General features: G+C 41.2%; 1 protein-coding gene across 1 annotated transcript; it reads left to right on the top strand.

Moving 5' to 3' along the window:
• The first annotated feature begins 654 nt into the window (after positions 1-654).
• On the top strand, positions 655-25,292 carry RUBCNL (rubicon like autophagy enhancer). The gene is made up of 15 exons (XM_053455530.1): positions 655-853; positions 11,782-11,872; positions 12,083-12,742; positions 13,591-13,676; positions 13,904-14,102; positions 14,217-14,348; positions 19,737-19,800; positions 19,891-20,023; positions 20,603-20,745; positions 22,044-22,108; positions 22,282-22,520; positions 22,812-22,873; positions 22,991-23,144; positions 23,246-23,336; positions 24,577-25,292. The coding sequence occupies exons 2-15, from the start codon at positions 11,782-11,784 to the stop codon at positions 24,717-24,719; spliced, it is 2,262 nt and encodes a 753-aa protein (XP_053311505.1). The 5' UTR covers positions 655-853; the 3' UTR covers positions 24,720-25,292.
• Positions 25,293-25,306: the final 14 nt, after the last annotated feature.

Below are 25,306 nucleotides of genomic sequence, written 5' to 3'. Positions count from 1 at the left end.
AGAACACTGCCTGCAAACAATGCATTCCATAGCATGCCTAGGCATTCCATACATTCCCCAAGTTACCCAGGCACAAGCCTAATGCCACCCAGACAAAGCATAAAAATGTGTAATAAGATTATTATTTTTGAATGCTGAAATGAAACCAACCCTCATTTTGCATGTGCCTTTAGGTATGAAATAGTATTTAAATTTGTAAACACGGCAAAGACTTTGTACAGAATGTCTGATTTTTACACCAAATAGCTTGTGTATAAAATGCGAAAAATATTGACCAATTCTACTATTGATTTATTACCAATCGATACAGAAACAGCTGACCGATGTAGATTGGTTTTAACCTAAAAGGCAAATTACATGATCTAGGACAAAGCAGTGACCTTTGCACGCTTTGCAAAAACGGCCCGTAATGAAATATATAAAGAACTAAACTAGACTTCCAACATTCCCTGTGCAGTAGAAACAATCACACTGCCGCCTCCAACGAGCCGCCCGCATGGACTAAGCGGATCTCCCCTCATTATTCAATAGCAAGCATATGTGTAGGCGGGGCATCAGGGCAGGCACACTCCGGCGATAGGCGGGGCATTAGGGCAGGCAAACTCCGGCGATAGGCGGGGCATCAGGACGGGCATTCTCCGGAGGTAGGCGGGGCCGTGTGAAATGGTAATGGTCAGGATTAAGTAAGCAGTACGCAATCTACCGGCAGACCGGCTTCTATTCTATTATACGTAAGGCACATTCTGCGAGCGCTATATTAGCCATAGACACCGCACTCATGTACCAGGATCTGGGCGCTTACAGGCATTAAGCAGGAAGGTCTGCACACGGGATTGCCGGCGGGGTAACTAAGGTAAGCGACTCTGTATCAAAACACTGGGAGGGGGAGCATGGGTTTGCCTGTGTGCGGCTCTTGCTCTTCCTGTATGTTTAATGGCGCTAATGGTCTTGGTGCACCGGTAGTCCACTGATTTAAAGTTAAATATGGACCCTGTATGTGCTTTCCTATTGTTACTCTAAAAGCGGGAATGCACACTGGTTTGGGCTGTTTGTGATCACAGTTGTTGTATTTGTAACGTCTTTGTTAAAGTCAAATGTTTGGAGCCCACCAGAAAGCCGCAAGCTCCCCCTGGTCCAATATCTTGTGATCGGCTCTATATGGGGGGGGGGGGGGGTTCAGAGAAAAATGCGATGGATGTAGGGAGTCCAAAACTTTACTTCGTGCCAGTATACCCTCCCCAGCCTTAGAACCTTAAGGAAAAAAAAAATCTCCCTATATAAATCAGGGTGAGTCTGATGATGCAATTGGCTGCACTTGTGGCATTGCCGGCCGCCAGCCTTAAAGTGTCAGAGCCGCCTTATCGTCCCCAGTCTGGCACTGGGTGTCATTCGCCAAAATCTGCAACCCACTAATTACTCAAAAGTCCATACTTTCAGAGCGTATAATGGAATTTGCCTCATTGTTTGTTTATCATCAAAGCCGTAGACCCCTAGCAAACGGTTCCCCTTCGCCTGTCAATCAGAAAATGCTGGATATTTCTGCTATTGCCAAGTTGAGCACTTGTGGGATTTCAGGAAAACAGGCAGATCACGTGTGCCGCTGGAAACACATGCTGCCTTCCTACCGGCGGTTTGTATTCATTGAAAGCCTTGCCTTCCTGGAATGGAGCCATTGTCTCGGATAAGCCCCTCTGGGTGTATGGAGGGCCAGAATGTGTGAGGGTGGGGGATTTAGATCGTGGAATGCAAAATTCTGTGCTGTTTGGGTTATTTACAAATGCTAATTTATAGCTTGTTGCCAAAGTAACATAGGATGTCATACTTTTATCCAAGAGAGCAAAAGGCTTTGTAAACCTCACTAAAATTAATTAAAATCTTGAAATTAAATATTAATAAAAAAAATAAAAAATAAAAAGACGTTTAATCCGGTTGGAGTTGAGGAAGTGATCATTGTAATGGAAATGCAATAATTCTCTTCCCTTAAAAAATGAAATGGAAGCTTCGCTTCCTGCTGTTATTGATTTTGTGCTGTAGAAGTGGCCCATTGATTAAAGCTTCAGTTAACTCATAAAGGAGCATTCATCATTGGGGTCCTCCCGAAAGAGCGCTGTGTTTGCGGACCCCCCCAGTCACAAGGCTTCACAGCTCAACATAATGAAATTAGCACTCGCAATTGGAAGTAACAAAGTAATGAATTCCTTTTTTTTGGTTCCTTGAAAATATTTGTGGATTTTTGTCCATCAACACTGTGAACACTGTGGATGTTGTGTATAAAGGTGTCTCAGACACGTGGTGATTTTTTTTTTTTTTTTTTTTTTTTTTACATACAAAGCATGTAGGTTTTGCTTAAATAATAAATTGTGTACCTAATTAATAAATCGAGAAAAGTGGTATGTTGCCTCAAACTGTTTCAGCATTACTGGTGTTTTCTTACAGTGCATCCTGGCAAGCAACCTTGACCATGGTGTAAAAAAAAATAAAAGAAAAAAGTTAAAGGGCCGAATTAAATTTTATTTTTGAAAGAATATGGAATATGCTTGGGTTTGGCGAAAAATATATTAGCTCCCCTTTTTGACTGTCTGGAATAACTTCTGTATTTTCATAAACGGATAGCACATTTAGACCAGCAATAAGCTACCTCCCTTTTTATGCATAGCTTCCTAATCTAAAAATACTAGCCATTGTAAAGCACTTTCATGATGTTCTATCGCTGGTATGTGCAGAAAATCCTGTTCCACCTCGAAAAGAATTATATAAATAGGTGGGGGTGCCACATTGTATATAAAATGTATGATAGTAATATTTGTTATGGTATATACATTGTATTCCCAGTCTGTTTGTAACGTTATTACGTCTTACTGTTGCTTGGCTCATATCTTCCGGTATGAGTGCAGAGGTTGGGACACTTGTTACAGAACTCGCCACCAGAGGTTAACTCATGCCTTGTAGACGTGCTCAGGATTACTGATTGCTTTAGACAGCTGAGGATATGACGTGTGTGCTTTCTAGTGCAACATCTGTACGTCATTATAGATGTGACTTGTGCCATTATTGGATAGTACAACTAGTGTTGCTCCGTAGGGGATCTTTGAACACCCAGTGCTGATTCCTTTTACAATGTGGTTTTGAACAGCATCAGACTTCTAATCAACCCGGTGGAATGGTGGAACCAATTAGATGGCCCATGTATACAATTGCCATTTGGGGTTGTTGGATTCGACAAAGTTTATCAACTGAGATAGCACAAGAATCTGTTACATAGTCTGGTATAATAGAGGAGCAAAGCATTAAGACCCTGTCCAGTTCTGTGGCCAGGTTTTAAACAAAGTTATGGCACTCATACAGTAATTGGGAGTGCTTAGGTCCCAAAAATGCCTATATCAGAAAGCAGTTTTGGCCAGTTAGTGCTTGGGGTCATCTTGCATCTACTTGGGCTACTTGGTACATCCTTTGATCATGGCTTCTGGCTAACCCAACGCCTGAGCCACTTGATGGTGTTTTTTTTTAATTTGTTCCAGGATCTTGAAAATGGCCAAATATTTTCTTTGATATATAAATTCAATAAGCTGGTCATCGGTCTGTTAATGTTCTTGTAGTCCCTCTTTGTTAATGCAAATTTAGACAGTTATTGTTGAGATATTATTGTTTCTCTCGGGTACTCATCGTGAAGCTACACAGGGAATCACAGCCTGGTGTATTCTGTGGTTGCGCGAAATTGCTTGTTATATACCGGTATTCTTTGTGTAAGGTTCATAAAAGTGTTTTATTGCACTTGCTTGCATAATAATCAAATAAACTTTAGCCCATATGATGTTTTATATTCCTTTCTCTGAAGGTTAAAAGGCATATCTTTAGTGGGCGGCTCGCGCCCCTAAGCAGTGGGTCCACATCGAGGAATCCTCCTTCGGGGTGGATATTTCGGCTGTGCCCTGGCTGGCGGACATCCATCGCCGCCCTGTGATTCCTGGTCATCCGACTCTACTTCCCACGTTGCGGGTACTTCGCACACACCTCGCGCGGCTGGGTTGGCTGGGATCCCCCAGTCACTTGTACCCGATATCCTCCAACCCGGCTTTCCCCCCTGGTTTGGGTGCTGGTGTCATTCGTCACTTGCTACCTGATGGTGTGCGGGTTCTTCGGCTTCACCATCTTTTCTTAGATGGTACGCTCCGACCGCTATCCTCCCTGTCCCAGGCTACTCCGTTGCCTTTTAGCTTAATTTTTTTCTATCATCAACTAAAACATTTTCTGTCGGCGCTTTCCCCTGTCTACGATTCGGCGCGTCAACATACCCCTTTTGAAATTATTTGTTCGGACAGGGACCGTCATGCCCACCTTTTATCCACCATGTATAGTTTATATGTTTCGCACCGGTCTCAGGCTAAGCCATATTTCCTCGGACTGTGGGAGAGGGACCTAGGTCTCTCTCTAGCTGATGAGGATTGGTCCAAAGTAATTCTTCTCACCCATAAGGGGGCGACCTCTTCCAAATTGCAGGAAACGTCCTATAAGCTACTTACTAGGTGGTACAAGGTCCCGGCAGAGCTTCACCACTTTCTTCCTCAGGTTTCCCCGCAATGTTGGAGGTGCGACGCGGGCGTTGGCTCCTATCTCCACATCTGGTGGGCTTGCCCTCTGATACGGCCTTTCTGGGATGTTGTAGAAGCGGTACTCAGGGAGGTTGCAGACCCCGCTTTCTGTCTTACTGCTGGGGGGGCCCTCCTCAACGTCACGCGGTCGAGCCTGGGATCTTATAAACGCTCCCTGGTCATTCAGCTACTTAATGCCGCCAGAGCCACTGTCCCTAGGTTCTGGAAACAATCCCTCACTCCTCCGATCTCTTCTTGGCTGTCCTACGTTAACTTCCTCTGTCAAATGGAGGATCTGGTGATGTCCTCTAGGGGCTTTGGCTGTGCCAATCATTTGAAGTGGTTGCCCTGGCAGGCCTTCCTCGGATCCCCTGCCTTTCAGAGGATTTTTCCGGGCCTTCCCGGGGCTCCTCAGGCTTCGGCTCCTGTATAGCTAGTTCTTATGGAACTCTGCTGTGGTTACATAGACTTGTTTTTTCGCAGTGCATATGTTCGCTCTCCAGCTCTACTTACATTTGGCGTGTTTCCTCGTCATGTTCACGTCACGTCCATTTCTTTGTTACCTTGTTCTGTGTTCCTTTGCCTGTCTCGGTTTAGTCCGAGTTGCTGGGTCATCAGCTCTCCTGATTATGCTTTCCTCTGTCACACCAGCCGACTGTCATTTGAGAGGTTTTTTACTTGTATGGGTTTTTGCTATGTGTCTGTCTCGCCCTCTCATCGCGGCGTTCCTACAACTGTGCCTGATGATTGTGTGATTACTTGTCACATGGCTCTCACCACTGTATGGTCTATTGTGCTTTACATATTTTTATGGCTGGTGTATGTACTGTACTGTTTTTTTTTATTATCTTTTTCAATAAACTGAGACTTGCAAAAAAAAAAAAAAAGGCATATCTTTGTGTGTCATGTTAAATACAGTGGAGTACTTGGCAATCACTGTTATATAGGTTTTCTCTGGATGATTTAACCTTAGTAAATCTTTTGGTTGCCACAGCTGTGTGTAGCCTTTACTAGCCTTTTATTTTTTTGTTCTAATGGTAGCTTGCATAAGGATATGTGGCTACCAGGTCGTGAGAAGTAGCTTCTCAAATAGAATAGGTAGTTGGGTAAAACGTATTAAATAAATACATTCTAAAATAGCTGTTTATGAGACTTTTTGCGACACATTCCTTACATAGAATAACAAAATGATACAAAAGTAGGGCGGGAGTCCTCTTCTAATCAGGCACATTTTAGGACTTTTCTTTCCAGTTTCTATGGCAATAACCAATCAATATGAGCTATTGTGTCACATGACAAGTGAGAAAATATCAATGAGATCAGATTTAATTTGATTCAATGTTTATTTTGAGGAAGGCCTTGGCCATTCAACAACACTAGAAATGATGTTTCTAATGCTGCATCTTAAAGGGACTCTCCAGCCACCATGAACACTTCAATGCATATGATAGCTCAGTGGTCCTTTTAAAATTTACATGTTTTTCCCTTTTTGCAGAATCCCCACATGCTTTTAATACTGAACAGTTAACAACACCACATTCTGCCTTTATTGCCATATTCCAGGAAAGTTATCTTCATCTAGTGGAATGTTATGGTCTTATCTGACCAACCATGGAGTTCACTCAGATAATGCAGGGGGGCGTCATTAATCTGTGACTTAGTTATACCAGGGGATGGCTGGCAACATTCACCCCAGGGGGCGAAGTCCAACCAAAAGGTCTAGTGATAAGACTATCAAAAATTACATTTGCCACACAGACCTTTTGGAAAACCAGATTGGTCTATCCTACGCAATAAATAGCTCTGTTGATGGAGTTCAGAGCTCATCCTATCAGGATGTAACCATGAACAAGTCCATTTTACAATGACCACAATGCATTTTACTGAACTTCCTTAACCTCTCTCCAGCTGCCTTTACTGAAAGAATTAGTATAATCAGTAGCGCTTGTTTTGGTATTACTGATAACAATAAGCTAGCAAACCTCAGTGTTCAGATAGCGTACCTGCGTTTGGTGGATGTCGGTGAAAAGGTTTAGAGAGTATGAGCACATGTGCGTGTAGATGGCAGCAACGATGGCAGATAAAAGCCAGTCAACCTATCTAGTCTTCCCATTTTTTCCAGACTTAACGATTCAAACCTTAATTAGCCCTTAGTCTTGTATTAGATTCAGGAGACCCAATGCCTATCCATTGCGTGTTTAAATACCCTCACTGTATTATCTACCACTTCTGTTCCACTTATCTACCTACCCCTCCATAAAGTAAAACGCCCTTACATAACAGCTTTATCCTCTTACCTTGTGGTTTTAGATCATGACATTTTCTAACACTTCTCATCCTATAAAAAAACTTCCCTCCTCTACTTTAAGTCTCTTTTACGTAGCTATTCATATTGTGTATGTGTATTACTGCCTAAAGTGAAATAAAACTTGTCAGTTGCTTTCCATTAATGGTCACATTCCCTGGAAGAGTACAAGGAAGCGCTTTCCAGGAATCCCACACACTTTTTTTATTTTTTTAATTTTAAGTGGATTAAAATTTTTCTCTGGTTTAACTGGAACTTTTTAATTAATAAACCAGCAGAGAAGAGGCAATGACTTTTGTATACTAGCCATTGGGCAGTAGAGGAGAGGACAGAAGTGATGGCCAATGGACCATGAGCTGTGACCGCGGAAGGAGAAAGAAGTTAAACCACAATGCATTATATTGGAATCGGAATCCCTGCGTCTGCTTGTGATTGTTTCAGACAAGAAGACTGTAACTAGTTATAATACCATTGCTAATGCAATCAAAACCACACAAGTGTCTGCGCACCCAAATAATAAGTGAGTAAATTATATGTGCAACACAAAAATAACATGTACAAAGATACCCTTCCAGCGAGAGTTCTCACACACAGTATCCAAAAGGTTCATATAAAAAAGGAAGAGAAAAGAAAAAAAATTATGGTGTAGTATATCAAAGTACGTTTTTAAAAAAACGCTATTAAGCAGATCGGACCCTTACAATTTAAAGGGCATAAATATGCCCATACATAGAGTGTGATGATCTCCTTAGGAGCTTCTTTATCCCACACTGGTACTTGTAGATAAAGAAGGTAGGCAGCGGAGGGGAGTAGGTAAAAACGATAATTTTAATGTATAAAAGAAAGGCAAACTTGTTGTCCTCCGTTTCGGATGTCACAGAGTCCAGGCTTCAAACTTCGTAGCAGCGCTACCACAAAGAAACGCCGTCTTAGTCCTCTGATCCACTTCCGTAATGCTACTCCTCCTCCCGATGTCGTCAACACGCACTACGCGTTTCGCTTATCGCTTCATCTGGTGCATGCATTTATATTTAATTAGAATATTGCGCTTCACTTTTTTGTATTTTGAGTACCATTGCTAATGCATTATATGGAGTAAGAAAATAATGAACTCCTAATTTAAATTGTGTAACAAATTCACGGTTGGGTTGCCAAGCGAGGAGACTAACCCAATAGGTTTATTCAAATCTGTCGCTTCCTCTTTTTTTTTTTTTTTTTTTCTCTCGGGGGGCTAGTTTTACTGAACATGGCTTCATGTAAATTCCCCAATTATATTCTGGTCACGGACTTCCCTTTTTATAGAACACTTTGCATCTGTGTGTTCTTTTTTTATGCTTCGGTTACCAGTTCTCTTTCTTTGACACATTGGGTGGTTCTGTTTTATATACTTTGTAGAGTGCTGCTATATAAAACAATAAATAATACCCAAAAGCACAAACATTTCAGTGGCGTATAACATCTTGTCGGCAGAGGGGTCTGAAGAGGATAGAAAATGTTTTTAGTAACGCATACAAATTACAATTTCAACTACCTTCTGTCTAGCACACTGTGTTCTGTGCTATTTGGACACATACCTGTAGTCATGTGATTTCTTTTCCTGTATACTAGGGATAAATATTTTGTTACTGAGGCCTGTAATCTAGTATTTATGTCTCTTCCAGCTTTGGTATTTATCGTTGTGTTACTTGATAGACTATTAAATGTCTGCTGAAGCTCCAGATGGGTGGCAGCCACATGGTCAACAAGCTGCTATCCTAAGTGAGATGAGGCTTGGGTGTCAGATAGACAAGTACGATGAGACAAGCGCAGCACCGCCCTGTTAATAGCAGAAGTTACCCCAACCATAGGTTTTATGTGGCTTTAATAGTTACAGGTACTAAATGTTTTCAGAAATTCTTTTAAAAAGCTCTTTACAATTTTTTAAGACTTGGGTAGCCAAAGTTGTCACGGGAAAGATATTGTGCTTTTATTATTAATAATCATTTTATTATTATTCCTTTTTTTTATATAATAACAAAGATATTGGGAATGCCCTGCTTTAAAGTACTTTACGTAGGAGCACCTCTTGTTTACTCTCTCCGTAGGCACTTGTCCTGGCACAGACATGATGTGTTCACGTGTGCCCAGTACATTCACCCCTGGAGGCAATGTTCAGGACTGGAGCATGCCTTGTGCTGTCTATATGCTAAACTGCTAAATGGTCTTGTGTGGCAGATCATGTTTGGGTGTGTGACGAAGCGCCACTTCCCCGAGGCTCACTTGCTTAGTTTTGTACAGAAAAGTAGCAGCTATAACTAACTATATTTATTGCAGTCCCTTATACACCACTAGAAAATTCTGATTACAATAAGGGGGACATTGAAATGAACAGTAATATTGACAATATACATCTTGGCAGTAAGGTTAACACACATAAAGACGCGCTAGAACAAAAGAGGGTTTGCTCCTGCAAGCTTAAAGTCTATTAGATGTCAACAACATTCGACGTGGCGTTTTCTTTAACGCTAGATACATAATCCCGGTCAAATCTATTTTAAAGCTACAGTTTGTATTTGACTGGCTGTAAATGTTATAGACTTGTTATGGTACAGACCTTTTAACATAAACCCATAACCACACACCCAATCACTGTATGATGCACCATTTATTGTGTTTGCTAATATATCATTTCTTTATAATATATGCAGTTTTAGCTCCTGCTTATGCCATTCAATTTGAAAATATTCAGCAGAATGCTTTCAGGATCAATGTGTGTAATAAACATATATATGCATCTAAATATAGAAACACTGTGCCTAAAATAGCTTTTTTATAACACTTTTTTTGGCGCCATATAAATTAAACATAACTGGTATCATTAATGGTCATGAACTTACTTTGGCTCTGTCACGTGAGGTCATTGAGTTCTGTGCCTGTGGGATAACAAAGAAGAACTTATCAGTCGCTGACAACAGCTACTGTTTTTTGTTTAGCAGAACTATAAAAAAAAAAAAAAAAAAAAAGCCGAGAGAACTGACCTTTAAACACTTCTTTTATTCTACTTCTACCCACCACAAAGCATGCATAACTACTTTTAATGTAATTTATTTATTTATTTTTTTCATCTATAGTCTTCTTCCACTATCCAGTTTAGGCGATTTTTATTTGTTTTCATTTTTTTTTTTTTTTTTTTTTTTTGTTTCCAGAAAAAACGTTGTAAAGATTACCAGTCATGTCTTTACATGCCATATCTCCGACAACTTTTAATAGTGAGAAAACTCAAAGCTTTCTAAAACTGTAAAGGTAATGGGTGTACCAGATGTAATTTACAGTATTTATACTGTCTTCTTGCACACCTTATTTAGTTTTGAATGCTCACTTGCCTCTTTTTTTTTCTTTCTAAATACATTTTTGATATAATTTTGTTTATGCTGGCTTGCTAAATATTTTCTAAAACATTTATTGATGAATAGAATAGGCACTTTTAAGTGTAATATGAAAAAATATGCATTCATAATATAAAAGCCTTGTTTCTAACAGATGCATAACTGTTGTTGAGGGGGTTCAGCAGGCGAGGGTGATGGTTGGGAGGTATGCATCCAGGATATATCTGGGAAAGTTATATTTTTTTTGTCTTCTTTGGCTGCGGTTTCATGCAATTTGTGTGATATGAATTCCAGATCTATACAATGTTCAATGCGTGTTACAAATTATGGCCGCGGCGCAAACACGCGTTTTACGGTTTGTAATCTGTAGACTACTCGCAGAAAGGCAAAAAATATCATCAGTGGCTTCTGCTTTTTCTTTAGAGGCCAAACCCTTTCTTCGCTCCTTTTGTCTGAATGTTTCTCACTATACGTAACTGAAGATGGGAAATGCATACGCTAGTTACTACACTTGTAACTCCCTGTACAGCTCAACAAATCTTTGTAATGATTAATAGGGCAAGGTTAATGTATTTAGATGAGTCAGTCCCTTAAGCCCTTTTTTTGTGTAGAGGGATGTCATTTTGCTTGTTTTGAAGATTACCTTTTGTGTGTTCATTATCACTAAATGACTTAACATGACAAAATAAAAGCCTACTTATCAGAAAGGTGTCGTTTTGTGTAAACATTTTGTGCCGTGGGAACACCTGTAAGGTGTACCGAACTAGTGATTTTTTTTCTGTTTCAATGTGTTATTTCCCTAACACTGACAATAAAGATACACACTCCCCAAGTTGTATTGAATAGCAGACTCTCCTGATGGCAGTAATATCATACTCTCCACCTGATGTATAGAGAAGTATTTTAATGGAGGCATCCTTAATGACAAAGCCTGTACATGTAGGGTTAATATCTTTTAAATACAGCTTTAACTGGTTTTTGATGGTTCTTCTAAAAACAGTTTAACCCGAGGAGCTGGAGCTTAGACCGCGTCACAACTGACTGAAGCCTTTTCTTGTCAATGAAATATAAATGCTAAAAAAAATGAAGTGGGAGTATTTCCAGTTGGGTGACAGTTTCTGTCTTCTAATGCTCCCTTTTTTTTTTTTTTTTTAACCATGAACATTCTCGAGCACCTTGTTGTGCTGACATACATGGTCTAGTTGCGTAAATCGAAATCGAAGTGCTTGGACTCACGGCATGCAATGTCTTCTCACTCGTATTGTAATAAATATTTACTTTTCATCTGATACTTTATTTTGTCATCTTAATATATAATCAATCTCTATACTGCTTAATGACTACCAGTGGTTGGTTTGTTTAGTCTTGGTTTTTGTGATATAGCATGGTAAAATTAAGGTGTTTCTATGTGGGTTGTTTTAATGCATTCAAATATTCTTTTTGAGAACAAACTCACTTGGGACAAAAGAGAGTATTTGCATTTGAGGAATGGGAGTTTATTTCGTGTTCATCTTTTTTTCAGATGACAAGTAGTTATATACCAGTAAAGACCATGGCTGTCTCAAATCCTATAAGCATGCTGCCGAGAATGCCAACCATTCTGTTTCCTGCAGGTAAGCGCCTCTTCCTGAATCCACGTAACCACTCTGTAGGTGCATGTAATGGCCATGCAAACATAACATGTATGACTCGGCCAAAGTCCTTTTTAATAAATGTTGGTGCATCTTCCAAATCATGCCATATTTTATCAATTACATCTTTCTTCGATCTGTCTTTGGCCATAATAAAAAATAACTTTTTTTCTTCTTCTTCCTTGCACGCAGATGAACTACCTAGACCAGCTGTGATTGGTTTAGCTGGCAGCCGCGGGTCATACACTGACAGTACTACGGCTATCAAAGAAATTCTTGCTTCCGTATTAAACATACCAAGCAGTTTTAAATCCAAATTATCCACAAGTATGGATCTAGAGGACAGTGACCCCGAGTACTGGGAGAGTAGCAATAATGGTGACTCTGACACAGACAGTGACTCGTATTGTGTCCCTTTGATCTCCTGTGCCCAGAATGATGTTCGGTTTAATAGGCACGCTGCATGTTGGGATAACTCACAGACAGACTCTCCTGGTTCTTCCACCTCGGATCCACCTAGTCTTTCACCTAAAATCCCCATCGTAAATCCATCAAGCGATGTGGCGGAATTTGAGCTTTCGCCATTTGCGAAACATGGGCAGTGCGCAAGCATCGACTTCAGTTTGTCTGATTTCCCACAGAAATTGAATTTGCCTATTCAGAAGGACGCAAGGAGATTTTCTTCACCTAATCTTGAAAGCCACCATCTAAACTTTGGTCAACATTTATCTAATCTTGGTTCAGATGTCCTTCCTTTGACTTGTGTTACTAATGCAGCGGGCCCTGAGCATTGCTGTGTGGAAGATGACAAATCCTTCCATCGGTCACAGTCATATTCCAGTATCCAAAAAGGTAATATTAAAGCTTCAAAGCCATTCTCTCTATCCTTATTTTATTGTTAACCCACAAGTAATAGACAGTATAAAATCAGAGGTTATTATTAATCTATAAATGTTTGGTAGTATTACACTTAATACCCAGCAACTGAAATGATTCAGATAATACTTTGAGTAATGACCACATGGAATCTCACTGTACTTATTCATGTATTAAAAATCTGATCTGGTTCTGTATAGCACGATTGCTTTGACATGAAGTATCACACCCCAGCCACACCTGTGCTGATATCTGGCAGCATTGTTTTCTTTCTGTTCATGCTTTAAATGATTGCGTTGTTTGTATAACGTGGCCTTTTAAGACTCTGATACCCACAATATTATTTTTGCATATCCACAATGTATTACATTTATGTAGTGGCGTATTTACCTTGAGTGCTGTGCCAGGCTTGACGCAGGGCAGTGTCCCTATCCATCATCCCCGCAGAGAACGGGCCTCGATCAACCGAGTGCGCTGGGTGTTTTTGTGCGATTATTTACAGTTTTAATCCATGCACGTACCAGGTCTTTAAAGTTAGGAGCTGTCTAATGCCACTTGCAACCCCACCAATAAAGATCATACTAAAGTACTTTTTAGTTCACCTCCCTGCACTGTGAGCATTTAGAGCCGGTTGTGGCTGTAAATAGAGAAGATGAGGCCCCTTAAATTGACCTTTTTTATTATTTGCATGCATGAGATTCCCCACTATGTTTAAAGTTTAAATGCATATGGCTGGAGGGTTTTTAATTTTATATATATATATATATATATTTTTTTTTTTTCCCCCCCCACTGTGTGATATAACAAATGTATCTTTTATGCAGCTTCAGATAAGGTGTTGGATTCAAGTACAGATCCTTTGCCTCACTCAACAGAAAAACTCTTTGAACCTGCTGTGAATTTGGAGAATGTAAGAACGGCTTTGTGTAATACTTGTGTAATACTGTTATTTGACACCAAAATGGAAAATCTTCAGGGAAGCCTTCTCGAGTTTTAATGTGTTTTTTTTTTTTTTTTTTTTAGTAAGTGTAAAAAATATATTGGTTTGACAGACTAGATATTGCTTTTATAAGCTGGCTATGAATGATCAATTTTGTTGCAAATTTTTGTTGACTGTTCGCTTTATTATTTCTCAAGGAAAATGAGCACTTCTTGGTAGCGGACATGTTTATATCTGTATTTGAAAAAATGAAAAGCAATCTGCAAGGTTTACAGTATGAGAACTGGAAATCGAGAAGAGGTCTGTATCGGCTTCCAAGAGATTTACGAGAGGATTGCTTCTTTAGAAAAAAATACAATTCTGAGTCTGCAGCCTCAGTCGACAGTGGCTATGATGGTAAGTATTTGTTTTCTGTGTAGCTACTGCATTACTTATGAAATAAAGTACTAAAACAAGTGACATAAATAGTGATTGATTGATTTGTCTCTTTTTATCTGTTTTATTATTAAGGTTTTGCTGCAACGCAACAGAATTCTCCATCAGATCCCATCTTAGAAGAAGTTGACACCAAACTTTCCTCAAAGTGTGACGCGTGTGAAGATGAAGACGGTGGCTATTATAACGATGAATTTGTCATTATAGGTAATATTATAGGTAGCCTTTTTTTCTATTGGTTAGTTTTATGCAGTGGCGTCTCCAGCTTTCATATTTAGGGGGGGCACATGGGGGGCCAGGGAACAAAATAGGGGGGCCAATTATAAAGCGGTACATATAATATATATATATATATGCGTTAGACGTGCATTTTTAACTACATCATATGTACTTATCTCTTTGAAGTGATTAAAATATGATTTTAAAATAACAGCTGAACTGGCAGTTATTTTTCATTCTTTAATATTAGCCCCTGCTGCCAATATATATATATATATATATATATATATATATATATATATATATATATATATATATATATATATATATATATATTAGACCCTGCTGCCGATATATAGAAATATTACACCCTGCTTCCGATATATATTAATATTAGCCCCTGCTGCGGATATATATTATTATTAACCCCTGCGGCGGATATATACTTATATTATACCCTGCTGCCGATATATATTAATATTAGACCCTGCTGCCAATATATATATAAATATTAAACCATGCTGCCTATATATATAAATATTAAACCCTGCTGCCAAAACATATATACATATTTGCCCCTGCTGCCAATAAAAATATAAATATTTGCCCGTGCTGCCAATATATATATATATATATATATATATATAAATATTAGACCCTGTTGCCAATATATTTTATAGTGAAAAAATTGGACCCTACCCAAGCATTTCCTTGGGCCCCGCTCAATGCTCCCTTGCATGCAATCACTCCCTCCGCTACCACACCAAAAAAATATATGTGCCACACTGACTGCAGATCAGGGGAAGACAGTGAGAGTCAGTCCTTCTGACTGCACCATGACATTGAGAGGTCCTCTCCCCTGTAATCATCCCTTTGTCCCCTCATTCACTAAACCATACCGCTCTTTTACTTACACCCTGTAGTTCAGGTATAGATCAAATGAACAACACAACAGAATAAGAAATACAAACCCTGTATTTGCAGGTATACATAAATAATGTATGGAAGCATAGCATTGCAGATATGGATCTACAGAATAACACAAAAACCCAGCTTTGCAGGTAAAGATCAATTGGAATTCACATAAAAACACGGCATTGAAGGTATATTTAAAACCCCCTAAATTACAGGGGTAGATCACAGGTTGCACACCCCAAAGCCAGCCCTGGCGTCCACACTGCCCACATAGAACCTGGCCAGCACCCAGATTACACACATAAGATTTGCAATCTGTGTCCCCAAATAGCCCAGCACAAGTCAACTTTGTCCCCAAACAGTCCAGCCAGTGCCATCTTTGTCCCATATACACCCTGCCTGTGCCATCTTGGTCCCCAAGGCTCAAACCTCCTGCTAGTGCCATCTTTGCCCTTCCACAATTATACATCTATGATACACAAACACTTTTACAGTCACTCACTGTAACGGGTTCACCAAGAGAGCTGTAGTAACTCCCAGAGATCACCCACATGTATCCTCCTGTTGTCCCCAGAATCACTTCCAGCAGCAGTCAGCATGCGTACCTTGGAACCCTGCTATGTGTACCCAATAAGTAGACACAACTACCTTGAACTGAGTACAGCAGGAATGAACAGTTTATTGTAGTAAAACATAGACTCATATAGCCACAGAACTTCATTAACATAAATTAACAGAATCATGTATTCAACCCAACCTTTAATCCCCGATCAGCAATCCTATTGATGGGATTAATTAAACAATGGAGTTCCTGCCTGTTTGGCAGCCAGGCTGGAGCCATCTCTGACTACCTTGGGGCCTTGTATGACAGCTCATTCTGTCACATATCTCCCCTTTTAAAAAGAAGACTGAACTGGGGCCAGACCCCAATCGGGTCTGCATCCAGTTCAGTCGGACAGCACAGCTCCGTCGCTCCTAGAGTTGTGGATGCAGGGGGCTGGCAAAGGGCACCTGTCCCACTAACCAGTCCTGGGGTACACTTAGAGACTGGGGAGTTCGGGTCCCAGACGAGGACAACAGTCCCACTCGCCAGGGCAGGGAGACAGGGTCCATAATCTGCGGGTAGCAGGCTTGCTTTCAGTCCTCTCCAGGGGCCCCAATGATGGACAGTTCCGTCACACACTCCATCACATATCTCCTTTTTCTGGGGGAGACTGACGTCTGATAAGACCCCACACGACTTGACTCCAAAGTCAGTCTGTATATCCGGACCACCACTGCCAGCCACAAATTGGTACTCCCCAAAACAATTTAACAAAGGACCAGTACTCACCAAGCCGCACTCTGCTTCTCCCAAATAGTGTACCTGCCGCTGGGGAGAAGGGCCAAATGTGCCTTCTCCCTGGAGTCCTCTCAGCCGCTGGGGAGAAAACAGAGCGGCTGGGGTCCCTTCCATATGGGGTTCTGGGCTGACTGCTCGGCACCTCTGGGGACTGCAGGTGGCGACCGTAGTCCAATCCACCTGCATGGTACAAATGTTTGTATGATCCTCGGTGAGCGGAGGAAAGCCACATGCATCCCCTCCTGTATACTCCATCTGCTGAGGAGAGATGTCGATCTGCCTCTCTCCCATTGCCAACACTTCTGCTGGGGCTACAGGAGCCATAGAAATCGCTGCCTCTGGGCAACATAGTGGGGGTAAAGCCAATGGAACTGGGGTCACAGAGGGGAGCGGGCAGAGGCCAGCGGCACTCTGCCCCGAGGGCAGCTCTTCAGCTGCATTTGTAAAATCCAGTGGCACCACCAACTCTGTGGCTGCCTGACCGGACCCTCCTTGGTTACTGCGGTCAGGCTTGGGAACAAGTGGAAGGGGTGGGCAGAGGCCAGCAGCGCTCTGCCTCGAAGCCAGCAGTTCAGCTGGGGGATCTGGCTGGGACATGCAGGGGGGGTCTTGGTCAGTTTCTGGGCCATATTGCAGGGAATAGGGCAAAGTGTCTGGGGTGAGGGAAGGGAGTGGGCAGAGGCCAGTTACGCTCTGCTCGGATGTTTGTGCTTCTGGTGGGGGCACAATACTCACAGGATCCACTGGGGCACACTGCTGAGCACGGTCAAAGAGTTCTCGGTAGGCCTGCTCCAGGAACCATTCTTGGTAAACCAAATAATCGAAATCAGCCCACAAGTCGGGCAGGTAACAGGGCACATCTGTGAGAATCCCTTCCCTGAACTCCCGGATCTCCTCGCACCGATATTTCGATGGGCTCCCAAATTCTCTGTCCTCTTGTAGGCTTTCCATTATCAATCCCGGGCCGCCAAAGTCATCGCCCTCTGGCATGTAGTCATCCTTCAGCTCTGGACACCACTGCACGGCCTGCCAATACAGGGCCCGGTATCCACAATCCACAGTCATTTCAAGTGGAAGCAACTTCTCCAACTCAGCCACCAAATTCTCTTGAGGCTGCTCTCCCAGGTACTGCATTCGCCAGTCTAGTTGTAGCACGTACCATTCCTTGGAGGATGGGAGGACTATTCCTCGGACACCCTGGTCCACTCTGAGAGCCTCCATCCAGGCATTTATGTAACTTGCGACTCTGCTGTGCACCAACACGTCCTGTAGTGCTGGAACCATCTTTGGCTTGCTGCTGGTACTCCGCTGGGACGTTTGCAAGGAGGATCCCGCCGCTGCCACCAATGTAACGGGTTCACCAAGAGAGCTGTAGTAACTCCCAGAGATCACCCACATGTATCCTCCTGTTGTCCCCAGAATCACTTCCAGCAGCAGTCAGCATGCGTACCTTGGAACCCTGCTATGTGTACCCAATAAGTAGACACAACTACCTTGAACTGAGTACAGCAGGAATGAACAGTTTATTGTAGTAAAACATAGACTCATATAGCCACAGAACTTCATTAACATAAATTAACAGAATCATGTATTCAACCCAACCTTTAATCCCCGATCAGCAATCCTATTGATGGGATTAATTAAACAATGGAGTTCCTGCCTGTTTGGCAGCCAGGCTGGAGCCATCTCTGACTACCTTGGGGCCTTGTATGACAGCTCATTCTGTCACACTCACTAATTCACACTTTAATTCAGATAACTCATCCACACATTAACTCATGCACTCCCTCATTCACTCAATGCATCCACACATTAACTCATGCTCTCCCTCATTCAGACAATTCATCCACACATTAACTCATGCTCTCCCTCATTCACTCAATGCATCCACACATTAACTCATGCTCTCCCTCATTCACTCAATGCATCCACACATTAACTCATGCTCTCCCTCATTCACTCAATGCATCCACACATTAACTCATGCTCTCCCTCATTCAGACAATTCATCCACACATTAACTCATGCTCTCTCTCATTCACTCAATGCATCCACACATTAATGCACACTCTTTACTTATATCTACCCCCTCCCTCATCACTTTTTAACTCCCTCCCTCATCACTTTTTAACCCCCTCCCTCATTCATCACTTTTTAACCCCCTCCCTCATTCATCGCTTTTTAACCCCCTCCCTCATTCATCACTTTTTAACCCCCTCCGTCATTCATCACTTTTTAACCCCCTCCGTCATTCATCACTTTTTAACTCCCTCCCTCATCACTTTCTAACCCCCCTCTCTCACCTTGAAGTCCAGCGACGGGAGCACGATACTGCTGTCTTCCTGCACCGCTCGCTGGTGCCCGCTGCTTCACTGCTGAGCGCCGTAATATGACGTCATATTTCGGCGCCCACCAGTGAAGCAGCGGACACCAGCGAGCGGCTTTAAAGCGCTGTCTTCTTTTTTTTGATGCGGGGGAGAACGAGGGGCGCCGAGTGGTTGCTAGGCGCCCCTCTCTCTCCTCCGCATCAGTGTTTAAAAGCCGCTCGCTGGTGCCGGCATTTCATGCAGAGCGCCGCAATATGCCGGCATATTGCGGCGCTCTGCATGAAATGCCGGCACCGGGATGGGAGTAGAGGGCTCGTGGAGGAGAATGAGGGGCGCCGAGCAGTTGCTAGGCGCCCCTCTCTCTCCTCCGCATTAAAAAAAAAAAATGCCGGTGAGCGGCATTTAAAAGCCGCCCACCGGCGCCCCCCTAGAGATGGCGCCCATGGCACGTGCCATGGCTGCCATACCCTATATACGCCTCTGCGCGCGGCCGTTTAATGTACTGCCTCCGCGAAAAAAAAAAAAAAGATGGCGTTTCAATTGGGGGGGCACACTGGGGGGCACAGCATGCTGTAGGGGGGGCCATGGCCCCCTCTGGCCCCCCCCTGCCGACGCCACTGGTTTTATGGAATATGAGGTATTACATCTCTTGGTTATAATGCAAGATGATTGCTGTAGAGAGATGCACCATTGATTAATTGAATAGGAAAGCTGAAATAAAATATTCCACTAAAACGTAGCATAAAGCCCCTTTTGACTGTACTTTTCTGTCTCTTCTTCATTTCCTTGCAGAACTAGAAGACTATGAGAAATTGTGTGCACCTGCATCTAAACAAAGTGAAACGACACCAGAGTGGTAACACCGGAATTCTCTATAGACTTTTAATAAGATGACAGCTTGAGTTATACAAGTCGTCAACTCTAAATTATCCATCTTCCTTTTAAGGCCCAGTCCTGCGCCAGGCTCAAACTCGGCTGAAGAAACCGCAAAGAAGCTGTACAGGGCTTTCAGACAGCAATGGCTGCAGATTAGTGGGGAATGCCAAGAAACTGGCTCCGCGGACCATTGTGCAGACAGGGTACGTTTTACCAGACAAAGCTGCAGGAGGGCATGGTCATCAAAGTGGAAAGTGGGGATGCCGACAACGTATTTTATAGGCCGTGGCACCTTCAGCACGACACTTCTGTAAAAGATTAAAGCATTAAGTTTACAAGCAAACATGTTTTCTTCCAGTAAAGAGAATGCCTCTCCGGATCATGGTCTGGGCAACAGTTTCTCTAATAGTCTTGTATGATAACCTGTGGTGTTTTGTCTTAAACTATCTATCTATGATTAGCTTAGTTTGTCCTGAAAAATAAAATAAGCTTAATTATGGAGAGTGTACAATGTTTAATAAGCTTGTCCTCCAAAAAACTTTAACTAAACTACAGAAATTGGCTTGCCCCCCGCCCCCCCCCCCCCACTGAGAAATGTGTCCAAACCCCAGTGCTCGTTTTTTTTTTTCCTTTTCTTTGTTCACATGATGGTTACCATGTTCCGAGTTTGCGTCTTAAGGATATGAGCGTGACAGATTTAATTATAACCTGTAACAGGGTAATAATTTCCTTTTTAAAAATAACTACAACTTATATTCTGGTGTTTTTGTCTTTTTCTGTAGCTGATGAGTGCACATGCCATTCCAGAAGAGTTCGAGTCAAGTTTAAATTTGGAGGAGGAGATAAAAAAGTTCAGATTGAGAGAAGCAAAAGAGTGGAGCTCTCCTCGTTTCCAGATCATAACCAATATTCACCCGTACGTCAAGTAAGTGTTTGCGCTCTCCTGTGCCCTGTTGCCTGGTTTAATGCTTAAATAATACTTTTGTTTCTTCATTTATGCTGATTTTGTACATAAAAAGCATGCTATGCAGTTAAACATATAGCACACTTTTTAAGGTGAATTTTACAATATTAAGCAAGTTTCAGAAAACAAATTCACTTTCTTGTCTTTGCTAGAACTCGCATAAACCCTAAACCAATGCTAAGCAAGCAGCTGATTAAACAGAATTGTACTTTGTCCTTACAAACAGGCACCATCTGTTTTAAACTAATTGTGGAAGTGATTAGTCACTAGAAAAAACACTGATAATGAAAGGGGATATAGTCTTTCTGCAAAGTGCATGAACCTGGTGATCTTGTGACGTGTCCAAGGTCAGTCAGAGCCGGCTGTAAGTCAAGTAGTTTTGCCAGTATCAAAGTTTTTCTTTTTTTTTTCTTTTTTTTTTTTTGTCCTTTTTTCCAGTATTTCTAGGTTTGTTGAGAAAAGGATTCCATTGCAAAAGAAACAAACAAAAAAAAACTGTAAAGATTTCTGACAAATACTCAGTATAGTCACAGATTGGCAATCTATGGTATCGCTTATGACATGATCATGTTTGTATTGTATATTCAAAATATGCTTGAAGTGAATCCAGGGCACATTTTTTGCAATTTGTGTTGCACAAGTCATGCAAGGAAATTTACTATATCAAGATGTTAAACCCTTATGAGTGAGCATAAATGAAATTCCATTCATTCATCAATCGGCTTTTTCTCCCCCAATGATCTTCCTTTTTAAAATGGTTCTGGGACCGATTTTAGTGCCCGGGTTGGCTGGCTAGTCTCATAATCGGCAGTCACCACAGAGAATGCCCCCGGTGTGTAGATGTCTGTCTGTAACCTGACAGAAGCCTCCGCAATGCGTGGTGGAAGATCTACAATAGCGTTCTACATGTTAAAAAATGTGGCATGCGCCGGTGTGGGGCTTCCTGCTTGGGGCACTATTTTGTTGAGAACGGGCCTAACCTTGGGCACAAATAGATACAACGTTCCTCCTAAATATCAGAAAAACCTGTTACGTTCAGCTACATGCTATCTAGCTTGGGAAGCTCATCATCAGGGAACTCCCTGGAGCTGCAACTTCTTCCTAGATGTATCTGAACGCTGTAAATCTACTTTAACATCCAGGTTACTGTGTTTACCTCTACTGCTAGGGAGGAAAGATTTATTGGTTCACTGGGGCAACCAGGAAACGGGAAATGTATATATGATATTTAAATTAAAAATGCATTTGGTATTTTGCAGGAGGGATGTTGTCGTAGCGTCACAGAATTATTTGTGTGTTGGCTGTGGCACTAAAGTGGAGCCAAGTAAGTAAAAATAAATACAATTTTCTGATCGTTGTTTGCTATATTGACGAGACCATCTTTAAAACGTTGAACTTTTTCTAAATAACCCCAATAAGTCCATAGAAACATCTAGGCCTGATGTTGAAACTCAGACATTTAGTCTTTATGTCCTTCCTATCTATTCTTGTTTTCAGGATACACCAGTAGACTGCGGTACTGTGAATACCTGGGAAAGTATTTTTGTGATTGCTGTCACAGCTACGCGGAGAGTCCTATTCCCGCCAGGATTCTTTCAAAGTGGAACTTTAGTAAATACTACGTCAGCAATTTCTCCAAAAATCTCCTCGATGGTATATGGGAGAGCCATAAATTCAATATTCAGTGTGAAAACCCAGCCTTGTACATGAAAGTGAGAGACCTCAACCGAGTCAAGGTAAGAGATATTTTGACGCTAGCAAAAAAAAAAAAGATTCTGCCATACTATCCTTTACAATGAATCCGGCTAGGGAGGAATGCTTATTTGTAGTGTCGCTGTATTGTAATTTCTGATTATTTTTTTTATTTATTAACAACTCAAAAATCATTTTTTATGTGTAAACTAATGTTTTTAAGGAATCTTTAGACTTCCGTGAGCACGTATTGAATTGTTCCATTAAGTGATTAACTGTTCCTCTCCTCAACTACTGGTTCCATTCATAGTAACATATTTTTATTTTATTTTCAGGAATTACAACAACAGCTTATTCATTTAAAGAGATTGCTGACTACATGTAGATTAGCAGACAGGTAATTTGCCATTTAAAATGTCATATGAAATGCAGGCTTTGTTTGAGTTCTGCTTGTGTGTTTTTATCACTCATTTTTGGTTTTCTTAAACCTTAATCTCCCTTCTCTCCAACCCAGCGTTTTAAAGGCCTTTGAGGACGTGCCCTCCTACCTGACAGAGGAGCTGCATGTCTTTACATTAAATGATCTATTAAAGGTGAAGCAGCGGACGCTGGTAACTTCCCTGCGCGAACTACTCCACACTGGTACAGCTCATGTGGAGAACTGTGAGGTATGGGATGTCTATGGCCTGTTGGTTTCTTTTCACTTGCATTGCACATATAATGTTCTAGCTTGCATTTGCTTAATATTTGAATTCCATTTCTCTTTCAGTTGTGTCAAGCCAAAGGTTTTATTTGTGAATTCTGTCAGGCCAAAGATGTTCTCTTTGCCTTCCAGACCGAGACGTGTGCAAGATGTGAAGGTATGTCGCCATCTATTGATGTGGATTTGGGTTTCCCAATAGTTAGACATACATTTTCCATATGTAGTATTTTAATTAAGGAAAATTGCTGTCAAACCATGTGTGCATTTAATGGCAGAAGCTAACTCCTATCATCCGTTTATAAAGTATGCAGGTTTGTGTGACTGAAGACCCTGGCACCAGTAGCTTGTTTTACTTTTGTGAGAACCCAATCAATTATAGGTTAAACAGCCATTTAATGTGTGTTATGGGGTGCACATTTTGAGCATGTTGCCAGTCATACCCACAACTGCATTTCTGATACAGCTTTAATGATTCATTCCCTTAAAACCTCCTCCGTTTTTATATATATTTTTTCCACCCATACTGTACGTTCAATAAAAGGCCAAGAAAATCATTAGTAGGCATTATATGGCTGTCCTGGTTGGACTTGGTGCTGGTTCCTAAAAACAAATCTGGAATAGTGGAGGGTGGACTGAAACGACTCTTGTTATTCACACTAAACATTAAATAATTACAGTATTTAACACTGGTGCTTTGCATTCCATAATAGGGAAGTCTACCTTTAGTTATAAGTTATTAAGAGTTACCCTAAATACACATCTGCAAAAGGAGCTTATTATGGTGTTTCCAGGATTTTCATTATTCACATTCTATAAAGTTACTCCCCCTTTGACGACAGGTCCTGGCAACCTTTAGAAGTGTGGGGAGAGAGGATTTAAGAGGATAGCTGTTTCACTGTCATAAATGTCAAATTATGCACTTATCTCCTTCTCTGATGTCCTTTTGTAAACTAAAAACTCATTGGCAAGAAGCACAAGCTGTAGGTGGTTTTAATAAATTAGCTATGCTGAAAGTTGGGACAAATCCCCTAAAAGACAACAGTGGACAATATCTTTGTTAAAGGGAGCGTGGTAATGTCTTAAAATTACAGAGGGTAGCCATTTTTTAATTAGAGATGTGTTTGGTTACATGCTCTAATGCTGCGTATGTTTTGGTACATATACAGTAGCTGTGGCTGTTGAATCAATGTCAAAACGCAGTAGGAGGAAAATTGAGGTTTTTATTTTCTTCAAGCAATTCATTGGAAAATGTATTTTTATATATCTTGTCTGGTTACCCCATGTAATATAAGAAAACACAGGGCATTAGATATACTCTTTGTATATACTCTTGTGTAATCCATTTTTACCTATGTTTTATTGTGATTTTTGACAACATTGTTTCCTTATTGACCTAGGTTGCAAAGCATGCTTCCACAAGAAATGTTTCAAAAACAACGATTGTCCAAAATGTCGCAGGATACAAGCCCGAGAAGCTTGCAAAAGGAGTACATCGCCCATTCTACAGGACGCTGAATCGGACTTTATACCAGTGCAATAATGTGTCAAGATTTTATACCTGAATCTTTTACATTTTTAAAATTGCCAAACTTTTTATTTAAAAAAAAATGTAGGGCATTTAATGGTGAAAAGTGTATCCCTGAATGAATGTACTTCGTAAAATGTTTATAAGCTGCTTTTATCAGGTAACGGGATCCAACTGAAAAGATACGTTTTTAGCGTTTTAAGGTTATTAATTTGTTTGCTTATGCCCTTCGGTGCCGAAACCGGCAACAAACTGCGTGGTCAATCCGCTAGGTCTACACAGAGGTGGCACATATTGTCAGATAAATGTTTAATTTATTTTTTTTAAGAAAACATTTTGCTTTTTAATGTATTTTGTAAATACTTTGTCTACTGACAAGATATTTGAAGGTATATGAATGAAGATATTTGCCAAAATAAGCATTGCACAAAGAAATGGTTTGAGCTCTAAGTGTATCCGAGTCTTGAGTCACTGGGGTTTAATCACTAATGGGGGGGGGGGTTAATAGGAGAGTTGTGATTTCAAGTTTCACTTCAGCATGAATTATGAATGGCCTACGCTGGAAAGTTTCTCCAGCTAGAAGGGCTGAGCTGGCCTGCCCT

Source organism: Spea bombifrons, chromosome 2, assembly GCF_027358695.1.
Source record: "Spea bombifrons isolate aSpeBom1 chromosome 2, aSpeBom1.2.pri, whole genome shotgun sequence".
NCBI classification, from domain to species: domain Eukaryota; kingdom Metazoa; phylum Chordata; class Amphibia; order Anura; family Pelobatidae; genus Spea; species Spea bombifrons.
Note: the sequence above shows the minus strand (reverse complement) of the source record. Positions and strands in the feature narration are given on the sequence as shown.